We start from the raw sequence: 15,804 nt of genomic DNA on the forward strand, positions 1-15,804 counted from the left end.
CACATATCGACACATAGTTCCACATAGTTGCACATAGCTCCACATAGCGGCACATAGTTGCACGAGCATTTAAAAACCGATCACGCAATGAAATAGCTCTCGTGCAATGTTTGAATAATTAAAAGCATCAGTTTGTTTGAAAATTTATGTGTTACTCAATGTTTGATGGTCAAAATAAATTTTGAATTAATTTAACTGAAAAAAATCAATTATTACTTTCTGATCACTCAAGCGTGGTATTGGGTGGTTCCCCTCCGGTGTGACATTAGTTTCGTTCTCGGAAATGCTGCAAAAAAATAAAAGAAGTTGTGTGCAAAAAGTTAGCATTGTACACTAGACCCGGTATTTCATTGACTGTCAGTTTAACTTTTTGTCTTCATAATGAAGCGAACACAAGAAGAAATAAACTTGCATCACCAGAAAGTGATGAATTTTTTAAACAAGTAAGTTTAATTAATGGAGATTTACTGAAGTTAAAATATTCATGTTTCAGTGACAGAAAAGAAACGAAACGATTTTGCAACAGAACACTTTGTTCCCAAGGAGAAAACTATTCAATACATGATGCTGTTGTTTGTTCTATGTCAGATTATTTTAATGCTTTACTTGGTGTTGAGGTAAGTGTTTGTTATGTAGAAATAATATGAAACCTGAATGTTTGTCTTTAGTTGTCCCCTGTCCATAAATACATTGCTGCAATCAAGCAAACAATGTCATTTAGACAACAACAACAACAACTCTTTACTTTTTAAAATTAATTTAGTTTGGTGACAAAACTCATAGGTTATGTGGTATAATATATCAACAATTGAGGAACATACCATAATATTTTATACCTGTCTTTTATGAACATACGTACCCAGAGTTGTTCATCCCTTTAGTTTACAGCAGGCCTCCATAACATATGGCTCGATACCGACATCCAGCTCATGTTTTGACACAATTGGCTCAGTTGCAATAGCTTAGTCTAGTGTTTGTATATCTGATAAGCATTGGTTTAAGTTGTTACAATATTAAGGTTTAAATTTTTAAGATGTTAAGGTGTTTTTTGTTATTACTTTAATTACATTGGCTTAACTTTTGCAACTGTGCTAGAATGAAACCTATTAGATTGATTTATTTTTTGCTATGGCCCATGTGATATTTTGTATTTGAACAGGTCTGATGTATGTTATTTTTTGTAAATCACATACCATATTCCTTTACCAGCAAAGTTGTAATTTTTGTCAGTTCTTTAGACCAGATTGTATTTGTTGTTGTGATTGGTTAACTTTGTTTTCTTTCAGATGCGCGAGAAATATTCAGATTTCATCAAGGTTGACAATATTCCACCAAAAAGACTGGAAAGTGTATTGGATTATATTTACACTGGTGATATTGAAGTAACAGAGAAAAATGTGTTGGAAGTGTTGGAAGATGCTGATTATACACAGATGAAAGGTATGTAAACGTTGCAAGTTTTGAGCTTCAGTGGTGTTAATGTGTTAAGAATGATCAAACCAACACATGTGTTCTACATGTATATCATTTTATTTGTCAACTACAACATTTTTTATATTTTAGGTTAATATTTTTGTGTTTGACTATTGTTAGTTTGATGTGATATATATTGATATGTTTGTACTGTGTAAAATGTGTTACAAAACAAATTATTTGTGATTAATGGAGAAGTGAGCACAGATATTACTTCTGAATTAGGTGTGGCTGAACTTTGTTTTGTTCACACTTTCAGAGTTGAAGTCATTTTGTTGTCGAGTCATCCTTAAAATGATTTCAACCGACAACTGTTTGAAGCTAAGAGCTTATGCTACTCGATACAATCTTGCTGATGTGGAAAAGAAAACAAACCAAATGATTGTTGATAACATTGCAACAGTTGTACAACATGATGATTTCATGCAACTTGATGTTGGTGATATGTCTGCAATCATCAAACAGAATAACAAAGGGGTTATTATGATTAATTTAAATTTTGCTGCATACCTGCATTTAATGTTGTTTTATAAATATTTTAAACTTTTTGTTTTTCAGTAAAAAAATAATAATACCAAATTTTTTCAAAAAAATTATTATTTCTATATTTAAACAAGCTTAAATAGTGATTTAAACTCTGTGATGTTTCACCTTTCGATTCATGCTCTTGGTGTAAATTTAGTATTTGATGTAGTCACCGGTGACATTGAACACTTCACCGTTTGTTTAAACTGTTACTTGTTATTACATATCGATTGTTGAATGTAGATGGAAGAATCTGTTTTTATTGGAATGGTTCGATGGGTCAATTTTAATCCTTCCCATCGAGAGGATTTGTTTGTGAATCTTTTCTCACAACTTGATCTTTCATCTATTTCCAACCACTTTATAACAACTACAGTTAGAAATGAAGTAAATTGTTTACAGTTAGTATAAATATAATGGGTTAGAGATTTTATTCCTTTTAGCCTCTTGTGAGAAGTAATATGGATTGTGCCATTGCAGTTTTGGATGCTTTATCAACAAACATTGAAAAGCCAGGAGCAAGTGGAAAAGCAACTTCTGTAAAAAAAGGTAATATTGCAAAGCTGCAGACAGGGTGTGTACACGCACTGTTTCGACCTGTAAGGTCTCATCAGTGCAGCTGTTGAGTGGCACTGTGCTAGCTTTTACACTAGCAGGCACACTAGTCTCCACTTTGTGGTACCTTTCGGTCAACTGCAGGGTACCCTATACTAGGTACCGAACAACAGAGACGACGAACCACTGTGGAGCGCACTATGGCCAAACGGATCTGTTTGGTAACCGATAGTGCAAAAGGCAAAAACACCAATACCACAAAGTGGAGACGAAAGGTACCACAAAGTGGAGACTAGTGTGCCTGCTAGTGTAAAAGCTAGCACAGTGCCACTCAACAGCTGCACTGATGAGACCTTACAGGTCAAAACAGTGCGTGTACACACCCTGTCTGCAGCTTTGGAATAATATGGCTTTTTTTGCACATAAAGGTAATATTATTTATGAAATAATCCACCTTATTTATACAACCCTTGTAGTATTTGTTCTCCCAAAGCTTTAGGTTCCACTTAATTTCCCACTTCACAATTACTAATATTGCAAACATGTGGTCAGAATCCAGAGACAGTCAACTACCAACAAGTTAAGGATACAATTCTGTGGCCTGAGATTAAACAAAAGTCCTAAAATAAAACTACTCCAAATGCAGAAAGATGTGCTTCATCATAACTTACAAAATGTGTTAGTTTCATAGCTGAATTTAAAAACTTAACTGAAGGTTGTTTAACGCAAATACAAACTCCAATGAATTTGGTTGATTCACGAAGCAACAACTTCCCCTAAATGGAAAATATGTTTCCATTGTTATCACAATAATTATTTAATTTATACATACAAAAACCATAACAAGCAATGTTTATGTTGCAGATTTGTCAGGATTTCTTCTCATTGGTGGAGATAATTCAAAACGAGATTGTGTGAAATGGAATGTTACCACAAAACAACATGAACATTACCCAGTATGTACATTGCTTGCTGTCATATGGTTTTGCTTATTTAACATATTTTCCCATAAATGTACATGCGTTTTGTATGTGCAAGTAAATGTAAATTTGAAGTAAAGTTAGCAAGACAGCAAATGTCCAGTAGCATTCAGGATTAATGCAATATTTGGCCACTGATAATTTTGTCTTAAATTTAATTGCACAAGAAAATGTAACAAACATGCCCTGGTTTAGTGTAACCTGTCAATGACTTAACAAAATATGCTCCAGAGTGAATCATGTTTTCTGTTATATGTTTTGAGATAGAGACTTTCTTTTATTTAGAGAAACATGTAAATCACTTTGTCTTAATGTTTAGTTTCATTGTCATCAAATTTTGTTAAGAAAATGATCACGGACAGAGTGAACTCAACTTCAGCCAAATTTGGTGAAAATGTTTATGTAATGGGTGGACATGGTCCAACACAAAGTTGTGAGATGTTGAATTTGGAGGAAAGGAAAAACTGGATAAAAATTGCTGATTTATCGGAAGGTCGACGTTTCGCTGCATCTGCTGTTGTTGGAGGTTGGTGTGGTTATTTCTGAAATTGTTGTTTACTAAATCAGGGGCTGTTCCAGGAATAAAGGATTGGGGAAGCCCCCCTCACATATTGTCATAGCAATAAAAATTAACGCGGTGGCAGACAAAAGGTTTTGTTAATATTTATTTCCGTTAGTTACTAGTGTGTTTTGTGTGGTTTATGACTATCTTCTCATCTCTCAACCAACTCATTCTTGTTGCTCACCATAACTTTTGTGAGTAATACCTCAGAGAAATTTTGTGAATTCTGCCATGACTGCATTTGCGAATTTTTTTTGTACTTTTAACAGTATTACTGACACTTTACTGACAAGTTACCAATTCTTGAACAGAAAATTGTTCAACTATGTTTTTGGAAACTTATAGTAAATATTTGGAAAATATTTAGATGTTGATCAACAATTATAACTTTTGTAGACAACCTTGTTTTTACTAATTACAAACTAATTTAGATGACTTGTATCTCACGGGTGGTCTTGGAAACCAAGGAGCATTCTCATCAACTTTGTGTTATTCTGTACAAAAAGACAGATGGAGAAATAATTTCAACATGTTACAGCCAAGATATGGACATGGAATGGCTTCAATTGACAGTAAGAATACACCTGAGTTCATTTTTGTATAGGATTAGCCTCATTACTGGGCCCAGGCCTAAATAGTTGGCATGCATCTGAAACAACAACATTATTAACCAGAAACCATAAATTAAAGTAATCAGTAAATCCACGGTATTTACCCCAACAATATTCACTTTTGGACATGAAAATGTTGCGAAACGCCGACCTCAAACTTACCAGAAATGCAGGAAATATTCCATCTTTATTTTGTAGTTCTTTATGACATGAATTTTAACTTTAATATTGATTAATTTTAATTAAAACCTTGATTTAAAGCTGATCGCTTACTGGTACGTGAAAAAACGCAGAGCTTACCTCAATGATTGTTACGTAACATTACAACATAATCGTGATATGACGTCACAACAAATATTAACACAAGCGATTTTTCTTCAGATGTTTTGTTTTCTGTGGGCGGACGTGATGGCAGACAATTCTTACAATCATGTGAATTCCGCGATGTTCGTGTTGGAACCTCCACAAGAATCGCTTCTCTCAATGAAGCAAGATATCATATAGCATGTGAAGAAATTAAAGGGAAGATCTATGCAATTGGTTAGTGATGAAAAGTTAAGTTATAAAATTAACAGGAAGTGATTTTTTGAGAAATTTTATAAAATACAAATTCATATTCGTCACCGGTAAATGTATCACGTGATAAATATAATGGAGTTTCCTGAAAAGAATCCTAAACATAAAAACTGGTAGATATAACTATAAAGTATTAACCTAAAAACAATAAAAAGTTTTTCTTTAAATCTGACAGGAGGTTGGAATGGTCGTGCCTCCCTGCAAACGGTTAATGAATACGAACCTAGAGTCAACAAATGGAAATATGTTTCTCCTCTCCTAAAACCTCGTTGCCTTCACTCTGCTTGTGTTATTGATGGGAGGATTTATGTTGTGGGTGGATTGGGGTAATAATTGATATTATGACGTCACTATAGTACACTGTTTCCCGTTTTATGTGAAAATGTAAATGTTGAGTAACTGGGACAAGTGGGATATACGATGTTATACTTGATCAACAACATGCAGAAAATGTTTGTTAAATTTAAACTTAAAACACTTTGTATTATACAAGGTTGTATGTATGGTTTGGTTTAGTGGTGCAGGGGTCTGCGGGTGTACGTTGGTTTGTTTTTGTTAACTTATAATTTTTACTTAAAAAAAAATGTTGTAGAAAACTTGCCTGTGTTTGTTGTGTGTCTGATTCATAAAACTGTATCATGTTTGTTTTAAAGAATCACATCAGTTGAAGTTTACGATCCAACCTCATATGTTTGGAAACATGCTTTTGATCTTGACAAACCAGTTGATTGGGCGACTGTTGTTGCTGTTTAATATGTTTCCATATTTGGGTGTAATATTTAACTGAGATTGATCATCGGAATAAATGTTTTTATCCAAAATATCGTCTTTACCAATTGTTTCTCCTTTAACATCACTTTCTGAGTGATAGATTTTTTAATAAACGTCACTATAAATTTGTATATCAGTGTCTTCCATTTGTTGTGATATGGAAATAGTAATTATCCACGAAATAATTCCAATATTCCATTTGTTGTTTTCCAATTCAATCCTTACTTGATTCCTTGCAACCATAAAATTATGACATTGTTCAAACACTGGATGATAGAATTGTTTTTTCCTCAATACTCATGTTATAATTTTATTTTTTAATTACTTTATCTTCATATTATAAGTGACGAATAATTTACTGTGAGTCATTTCTGCGCCTGCCTTGTCACGTGTGTGTGTGCTTGTTTGTTTCTTACTGAATGCATTCTGGCTCTGCTGCCAATTCATCTTTCAGAAACATCGTTTGAGTCGTGTTTCGCGCAGTTTATATGAAGAAGACTGGAGCGATTTTCACGTTAAACGGAATTCTTCTGAAGCGCAATGTGCACTTTTGCCTAAATACAAAATCACACGCACCGTTTGTAATTTCGCTGTAGCGACTTAATTCTATTCTAATGCCGTTATTTGGGAAATAAATTTCCCAATGTTTGTTTCGTACAATTCAAGTTTCGTGCATATATCCTCATGGCAATGTTCAATTCCAAGTGCACTTGTTAAAAGTTTGGTGAAACAAATTTAATGTAGGATTCGGTTCGATTCCGAATAAATAATAACCTCGTTTTCTGGCTGATTACCTCAGGTTTGAACTAAGTTGGCTGCATTTACTATTATCATTTACACCAACACTCAAACATAGCCAAGGTATCTTTTCCTATATTGCTATAATTTATACATTATTAAGTCGTGTTATTCAAATCGCTGGTCCGACATATGAAAAGACACCTATTATAGAGTCGTGTCGGCGATGCCTTTAAACTTTTTATCGTACAGTAAGCAACTAGTTACCCTTCCTTGGGATTTGTCATTAGACTGCATCAGGTGCTTTCCTATAAACCGTAGACTTTTCCACAAACTTACTCTCATATTTCAACATGCTTCTATTGGATGAGAAGCGTTAAAGGCACATGTTTAGGTTTCGACCAGAAGGCTTCGCTTTTTAAGTTACTGATCTGAAAGTCCAGTGGACAATTTAACAAACACAATGGAGAAAACCACTCCATTAAAATTTACTTTATCGAAAAACGCTAACCGGTTTTGGGAATCTTTAATATGAACAATATTGCCCATATAGGCTAGCTGATGTAAAATTTGCATGGTGGAAGTTTCGATCCTCAATAATTCTCAATCCACAATAAACGAATATAGGCGTGGTTGTATAAAAATTAATACATTGTTGTGTTACCATATAACCTCAGTATTGTCTCTCCAGGCCAGGGAATAATGTGGTCCTCGGCGTTTGGCGACAATGGTACGCGGGTAAAATATTCCTGTGTATTGCTTTGTTCGCAATGTACACAAGGTGTTTCCAAGTCTACCTCGTGTTCAAATACTTCGGGCCCAAGGTGTACATGATGAGGAAAATGGTGAGTCGGAACGGATATTTTTATCTTGTGTTAGCTGCAGACATATGGCCACTGTTTCGACCTGTCAGGTCACATCAGTGCAGCTTGGTTTAAAGTTTTGACGGCAAGATCGTCCATAATCACATCAAGGTCGAAAGCGTGGCCTTCTGACGGCCGCTCACATAATTCATATCATTTTCATGTTTATATATTTTTAACTTCGAACAGACGTTGTTAAGGAGCACGTGTGTCTTGCGCAAGTTTGTTACTTAGCATTTGTCAACAGTCGTTAAAAACACGGGTCTCCTATGCATAGACCACGACGAAGACACCGCACAAACCAGTCGAACAATAACAGGATGCGCAGAATCTACATTTCCGATTGACAAATTCGTGCGATGTTTTCTGCACCTAGGGCGTGAAACAAAAACATTCCAGACCTACTTGGGCGAAACAAGAAAAACTTTGTAAACAACGGAAGACTAAAAGCAATTGAAAAAAATGATAGCCAGAGAACTTAGCATTTTGTCAACAGCAATAATTTTTTAGGCTTTTATCGCTTCTTCGACATCTGCTTAAACTTCCTCATCGTTTGTGCCACACCGAAAAAACGTTTCGCATAGCGAAGCAGGATCGCCCCACTGTGCTGGCCACAATATACCCCGTAAAGCCACTGAGCTCCTGTATAGCTCTCAGTTGGTAGAGCGTTGGGCCTGGTTAGCCCAGGGTCGTGAGTTCAAACCTCATCGGGAGCTTGATTTTTCAGATCTCGCTCTGACTTGTCGGGAAAAGTGGCTGATCCAGCTTGGCTGCAATGCCTTGGCTGCGAAGCCTTGTGAACCATATAACATAATAATATATCCGAAATTCTTTCTATTCAGGAACTTGTTTCCGAAAAACTTGGTGGAAGCGTGGTTTCGAGTTGTAAGTAATTCCAAGCTAAGTTTTTGCCTAGAAAAGACAAAATAGAATATTTTCAGGACACGACAAAAGTAATCTTGGTCAAACAACCTTCCAACAGTTCTTTCAATTCCTCATCAAATTTCACCACAAAAACGATTAAAACGTTAGAAACTATAAACGGATCAAATGCTTTGGGTATTTCCACAACAAAAACTATGAAATTATGAAACATATTCACTCATGTTTTTGAAGGTTTGATAACATTTTGCGTCATGTTGGGAATCGCTCTTGGAAAACGAAAGAAACCTGAAGGGGAAATTTTGAATCGTTTCTTTAACGAATTTTTCAACGTTTTCATGGTCATTATGATGAATATTATGTGGTAAGATAAATATTCTGTTTCATCATTGCTCATCGGCTGTTGCTACACTAAAAGCAACAACCAAGTTTTGCCTTATGATAGAAAAACAGTAATTGAAGTAAAGTGGTAGCAAACAGTCTGCTGAAGTCGATGAAAAGTAATATCTAAATATAACTTAGGTATTCACCGATTGGAATTTGCAGCCTGATAGCTGGAAACTTACTCCAAGTTGGTGACATGCTTTTCACAATGAGGACCCTTGGTCTTTACTTGGTGAGGATGCCAACCTCTGTTGAACGCACCCCTCAACTTTTTGCTTTTCAGACCACTGTTATCATCGGCCTTTTGATACAATCCATGTTGGTTTATTCCGCTGTATACTGGATTGCTACCAGAAAAAATCCCCTTAGATTGTATATACGAGCTCTCTTCAAGCAATTCTAACCATGATCGGGACAACTTCAAGGTGAGAATGCGATCATAGAAATCAAAAACATAAAATGTCGTGAAACCTTGCTGTGATTGAATTAACTTGAAGACATTTTGATATTATTGTTGAGATGTCGATATTACTTGTGTTGATATTATAACCGTTTGTCGGCAAATTTTTCCTTCACCATCTCTTAAAATAATTGGAATGCAACTGTTACCTTACATTCAGGAAGCGATTTTTTATGGCACCCGTTCTTTCGTGTACTGTTGCAAACCCCCCTTATACTAAGTTTTCTTGTAACCACAGTGCCGCAACCTTACCTGTCACCATGCATTGCGCGGAAATAAACTTGAAGATCGACAAACGATTCACTCGTCTTTTTCTTCCTCTCGGAGCCACAATTAACATGGACGGGACAGCTCTGTTCCAAAGCGTTGTGGCAGTTACCGTAGCTCAACTTAACGGGATTTCACTATCAGTGGGTCAAATCCTCACCGTCTGGTAAGTGTGTTTACACGCGAAATACATGCTTCACTTTGATTATTTTCCCGACATTAACTGGGAAAAACGGCACATGAAACAAACAATTAATGCGAGCAGAAATTCGGTCGTTTGATTTAAATGCGTGGTGCTGATTAACTGACAATATTGATTAAAGTGCACGTCTTACTCGTTTACGTCCATAATACTGATGACGGTGATTGTATAGTCACCACAAAGTTGAAGTCTTTGCTTGGTCGTTTGGTCAGCAAAGTCGTCTGAAAGTCACACCAGCAGCACTGATGATACCTTTTAGGTCGAAACATTGGCCATCTGTTTGCAGCTTACACAGAGTCCGTAATACTGGTGTTAATGTTTCCGCGGCGAAATCCTCACTCAGTTGTCCTATCTTTAAGCATCACAGGTTCATTGGCGTCGGTTGGTGCAGCAGCCATTCCAGGTAGCGGTATTGTGGTCGTGCTTTTCGTCCTTCAATCAGTCGGGTTACCGGTGGAAACCATTGGGTTACTTTATACAATCGACTGGTTTTTGTAAGTATTTACTCGTTAAAGTGTTAGTATGCAATTCTATACGTTTTTTCGTAATTATTATAAGAGAACGGATTCGTGGCATTGTAAACATTCTTGGTGACGTCACTGGAGTTTGCGTCATTTCTCATCTAAATCGGGACATTGCTGACGTCAACAATGAGCTGCTTGAAGCATTGGGTGAAGATGAGGATCGAGAGAGTGGCTTGTGACCAAAAACCTGTTCAAGGAAGAATGGTCTCTGTTTTAACGTATGGTGAAATTCCACAGCCAACATAAATGTATTTTGTTCTCCATATCTAAATTACTGTGTATCGGAAAAAATGTCATAAACCTACAGGAATCTGTCATTTCGCTTTTGTGGCGACCGATCGTATTTGCGCTTACTTGTCGGATATCCAAATGTACCTAAAAAATGTGGCAGACGATCAGCGTCATGGAGATCTTTCAACAGAAGTGTTTATTTCGCCTTAATGACACTCATACCTCACTTTAATACCCTGCATACTGTTTTTTATCGCGCTAGTGGTTTTATTGTTAATCCCAGAGTTTGCTTCAGAACTGACTTGTACATTAGGCCCTGTTTGAAATATATACGTGATGAAGTGTTTCCTGGCATCATTCATCTGGTGACACAACACAAACAATGTAACAAAAATGCGTAAAAGGCGATCTTGCATCAACACTGGCAGCCAACAAGATTGTTTTAGCGTTTGGTGACAAATCGGCCTGTGTAAAGTTATAGTTTTAAGTTTTGCTAAGACACCGGAACTTTATCTCGCACAGCATATTCGATATCAAGATCAGGAGGAAGTTTGAGTGATTCGTTTTTTTTCTGAAAGCTTAACCTTAATGAAGTGACAAATGTAGATGCTTTAAATGCCGTGTGATCGCTTAAGCACAAAATGTAATAGGCCGAAACCGTCGTTGGGATACCGCTACACATGAAGTACTTGTGAATGAAACTCGTCCTTTTTTTTGAAAAAACGGAGGTGAAACAAAACGTTTTACAAAATATGGGTTTAAAAACAAAACGATTTCGTTTCTGAAAATTTCAGTGATTAAGTACCGGATGATCGCTAGCGTGCAAAGTGTAATATCCCGAAACCAGCGTGAACATCAGATCCTAAAATATCGGCATGTCACGTTACGGATGTATTTGCACTACACGTATATACGTCACGTACGGTATTGAACGTGCATCCGAGACGCAGCCAACTTTATGAAAAGCGAACCCACCAGCTTATGTCTTCTAAATTCGCGTATGTCACACTTATACGCGGTAGCCACGAGCTTTCTCCTAAGAAACAAGAAACTTATTTATAGTTGCGTAAAACGCTGGTCAGAATGGTTAATATGGGTCTTACCAAGCAAGGAACGCAGTTAGACCGGAGCGGTTGCCGATCGAAGTGAAAGGTAGTAATATTCACCAAAACGTGAAATGCAGCGGCAGCAACAACTTTTAAAAAGAAGCGCATCATTATAATTAACAGAAAAAGGGCGGCCATTGGCCAGGTGTAGTTACTAATGTCTTGGCTCCATACAGCACTGCATGTGACCTGCTTGCGTACTTAAATAGATCGATAGATCACCACAAACCGCTGCTTTGCATATCTCGTGTAAATAACAACGATCATAATGTAAGTAAACCTTTTCCAACAGAAGAAAACATTGTTATATTTGTCCGTTAATACAGCAACCGACTCAAGATTGTTTTGTACTTGTGGCAATTGGATTGAAAAGTTGAGAAGCATGCGTTTAATGGGCAACTTACTTGTTGATAGATGTTTTATATTACGAAGAAAATTTTGTTTCCCGTTACATTTTTGATTTTTTTGAATGTCAGCACAGGTACAACGTTAACTTAAAGTCGATTGATTGTTGCCGAGTCATGAAAATCTTGTGTTTTTTTGTCGTGTATTTCCTGCTGGACAACCGCAATTTTGCTCTAGGTAAGTTGCACTTAATCCCACAATGGCGCCAATTATTGTGTCTCAAAGCTGTGCACCGCAAACTGTGTTCAAATTATTTCGCGGGACTGCAAATTTGTGCGATTGAATTTAAATGATTTTTTTTTATCATTTCAATTATATGTTATGGTAACCGCAATGTGGGGGATACCGCTATACACAGGAAGTACTTGTGATAAAAATTCGTTCCTTACGACTATTACAGAGAAATCTTGAGTACAAAATAACCGAAATGAAATGAAATGTTTTTATGAACTGTGGGTATTAAAACAAAACGATTTGAGGCGAAAACGGTTTCGTTTCGTTCGTCTTTTTTTTGTGGATTCCAAGACGTTTACTTTTTTGCCGCTTTGAATAATTGCACAAATAAATATTTTACTTTTAGCAGGGACATGCAGCGGCAGCGTAAACGTGGGCGACAACAAAATCAGCGATTCCAAATACATCACGGTCATTTTCGAGAAAGGGTTCTGTCAAATTCCCTCGCTTATCGAGACGGCAGTTTTTGGGGAACCTATGTTTTCAGACACTTTTCAAGCTGAAGTAAACGCCACTGGCAAATGCGGCTTTACTGCAGTGGTGACCAAAGGCGAACGTCCGCCGACCTAGTGGCAAACAGGGGTGGTTCTTAACTGGACTGCTAGGTTTGGTGATTTAATTATGCGTTGAATGGACGGTTTGGTTTTAAGAGTTTACGTTTTTACAGAGTTGCCTGCTGGGGTAGCCGGGTGCGGCCAAGCTAACTCAACATGTTTTGGTAAGATTTCTGGGAAGAATGCGTTACTGCAAATTTAGCTATACGTAGTCATAACTTAACTTCTTCCGCCTTATTGTTATAGCATTAGATAGTTTCGGCAACAATTGACATCATAGATGACAATTCCACTTTTTAATCGTGTGCTTTGCCCGCGGCAGACGAAATAGCGATGATTTGTAATGGTTTGAACTAATTTTAGACGGTCTAGTTTGCGAGGCAAAGCAACGTGGATGTCCCGAGAACTCGTCGTGGAACAGTTCAGCCTGTGTTTGTCTTTCAGGATTTGCCATGAACGGTTCAACGTGCCAAGGTAACATTTAAAACAGCAGAAAACAAATGTCCAGCCTTAGAGGTTTTGTGCTTGCTGAATTAACATCAATTTTGTCTTAATCCTTTAAAATATGTATGGGTTAATATTTGGACTCGACAATCCTGACATAGGAGATAATTGGGGTTCTTAATCCCGCCAATTCTAATAAACCAACAAGAGGAAATAAGGAATATGTACATGCTCATAGGTCTTCAGTGCTTGTAATTTGTTTTGTGTTCTGTTGTCAACCTTATGGAAAACAATGATAAAGTTGTAAGGAATTACGTAGAGTGACAACTCCATAATTTCGTCAGGCCCACATATAAGATTCATCCCCTACATCAAGTGACAGTCGCCATTACTTCATACGAAGGAATGTGAAACTGCACAGTTGCGGTTGAGACCATATAATAGGGGCAATCATCATAATGCAGTAGCGTTACGCCATGACGTTGGTGCAATGGCCTAATCACACATATATAGACAACAACGTTGTTATGAGTGTGAAAATTTAACTTTCTTGACCTTCCGTTTAGTGGGTTCAAAAATGTTATTGTTTCGCTCGCTGTCTGTAGCCAAATATTTCATGTTTTATCAAAACAATTTATTCAACAGTCACTTTATCCAATACGTTCTTTCACAGATATCAACGAGTGCTCATCAGGTACTCACATTTGCAACGAAAACGCCACATGCACAAATCGCAAAGGTTCGTTTTCCTGTTCATGCAAGACTGGCTTCAGTGGGGACGGTGTCGCTTGTGCTGGTAAGTCCCTGCATAGATTTGCATATCACTGTATATTAACGTGTTGGTTTTCTACAGACATTAACGAGTGCCAAAACTCACCAAGCATTTGTCAATTGCATGCGACATGCTCCAACACCGTTGGGAGTTATTCTTGCCAGTGTCAAACTGGTTTCACTGAAATGGGATCTCAGTGCACAGGTACAAACTGTTTATATTAAGGCCGCAGCGATATTTTATATATTTTTTTGCCTTTGCGTAATTATAACGTTTTCTGACTATTAAGTTCATGGGTTTTAAGTGTAATTTAGTATGCGTTGAAACTCTTTCTCTGTGCTTATGTAAACGGAAATGCTTACTATGTCTTCATGCCCAAATTTACTAAAAAATTTAAATTGTATGATTTTAGTGGGTAAAATGGTATCGATGCGACACACTACTAGTTTCGCGTTGCGGTAACGTTATGCGATAACGCAAACAATTACTGCTTTGGCTGCAAGTTCAAGATGAAAACTTACATTTTGTTCTGTTACCTTGTTTTGTAGTGCAAAAGTTGATTTAAAGGTTTAGTCCTTACCAAAAAAGGTGTCTGTATTGACAGGGGACCAGTTACAAGACGAAAAAATAATCGTATCATTGTAAATTTTGTACAATGAGTCTTATACGTTTCAGATGTTGACGAATGCTCAGATGGATCGCACAACTGTCATCAACACGCTGCGTGTACCAATGAACTCGGTACATACTCTTGTTATTGCAAGTCCGGCTTTACAGGAAATGGTCGCGACTGCAGTGGTAAGACATTACAAAATATTCCGATGAGGCTTGTGAACTAGAGCAAACAAATTTGCGTTTATCCAAAAAAATCTACTTGCCTATTCAACGTATAGGTAGAGATGTAAGGTGCCTAAATGATTTTTAAAAATGCACTTGCATGGCTGTGTAGTCTTTTCACGATAAATTAACTTCCACGCTGTAAAATTATATCATAACTTAAATGGGACCATGCAATACGATACCCCTCCTCGATTGCCCTGACTTTAATAAAGACATATTAACACCATGTGGTGTTATAGGTTGAATTGAAATTGCAATAACATTTGAAGCGAAATGAGGCTATTAGGAAATGTCATCGATTGATTGAAATATTATTAAGACAAGCGCGGACATAGCATGTAAACCCTGATATTGCGTGTCTTTCAGACTTAAACGAATGCATAATGAACAACCACGGTTGTCACGATAACGCCACATGCGTCAACACACAAGGAAACTACACTTGCGTCTGCCTTGATGGCTTTGCAGGAAATGGAACACACTGTGAAGGTGGGAAGTGTTTTGTAACGAACTGAGGAATTTGGACAAAGTTTTTCATTAAATTGAACTAACGAAATAAAAAGTGGTCCTTGTGAGGTTGGTGTGGGCATTGGTATATGTGGTGACGCTATTTTACCACAAATATTATACCGGATACACCACGGATGCCAAGGGGACTCTTGTTTATCTTCCATGCAGATAAATTTATTGATTAATTTACTGTTATTGATTCAATGCATCTGAATCCTGATACACTCTTCTGAGTCCTGGATCAGGAATTATGGTGTCCATATGCATCAAACACATTTAAAATTATAAAAATAAATTATGAGTTGGCAAATATATACCAAACTTATCAGACTGTG

General features: G+C 36.9%; 1 protein-coding gene and 1 pseudogene across 3 annotated transcripts; both read left to right on the plus strand.

The window, feature by feature from the left end:
- Positions 1–296: 296 nt before the first annotated feature.
- LOC145895020 (kelch-like protein 21) lies at positions 297–6,676 on the plus strand. Of its 3 annotated transcripts, none has more exons than XM_082983759.1 (12): positions 297–443; positions 494–617; positions 1,287–1,440; positions 1,733–1,950; positions 2,242–2,385; positions 2,442–2,547; positions 3,418–3,509; positions 3,879–4,059; positions 4,527–4,667; positions 5,088–5,246; positions 5,458–5,608; positions 5,936–6,676. In XM_082983759.1, the coding sequence occupies exons 1-12, from the start codon at positions 382–384 to the stop codon at positions 6,033–6,035; spliced, it is 1,632 nt and encodes a 543-aa protein (XP_082839885.1). In that variant the 5' UTR covers positions 297–381; the 3' UTR covers positions 6,036–6,676. The 3 variants fall into 3 exon arrangements, with proteins under 3 accessions (XP_082839885.1, XP_082839886.1, XP_082839887.1); XM_082983760.1 differs by having other exon boundaries at positions 5,461–5,608; XM_082983761.1 differs by lacking the exon at positions 2,242–2,385.
- Positions 6,677–7,561: 885 nt separating this feature from the next.
- On the plus strand, positions 7,562–10,552 carry LOC145895885 (excitatory amino acid transporter 2-like; annotated as a pseudogene).
- Positions 10,553–15,804: the final 5,252 nt, after the last annotated feature.

The sequence above is a fragment of the Ascidia mentula genome, chromosome 3 (genome assembly GCF_947561715.1).
Source record: "Ascidia mentula chromosome 3, kaAscMent1.1, whole genome shotgun sequence".
Classification (NCBI taxonomy): domain Eukaryota; kingdom Metazoa; phylum Chordata; class Ascidiacea; order Phlebobranchia; family Ascidiidae; genus Ascidia; species Ascidia mentula.

Coding starts and splice junctions, on each gene's coding strand:
- LOC145895020 (XM_082983759.1), top strand. CDS start 382: ATGAAGCGAACACAAGAAGAAATAAACTTGCATCACCAGAAAGTGATG. Junction 444..493: donor GTGATGAATTTTTTAAACAA/GTAAGTTTAATT, acceptor TTCATGTTTCAG/TGACAGAAAAGAAACGAAAC. Junction 2,386..2,441: donor CAACTACAGTTAGAAATGAA/GTAAATTGTTTA, acceptor TATTCCTTTTAG/CCTCTTGTGAGAAGTAATAT.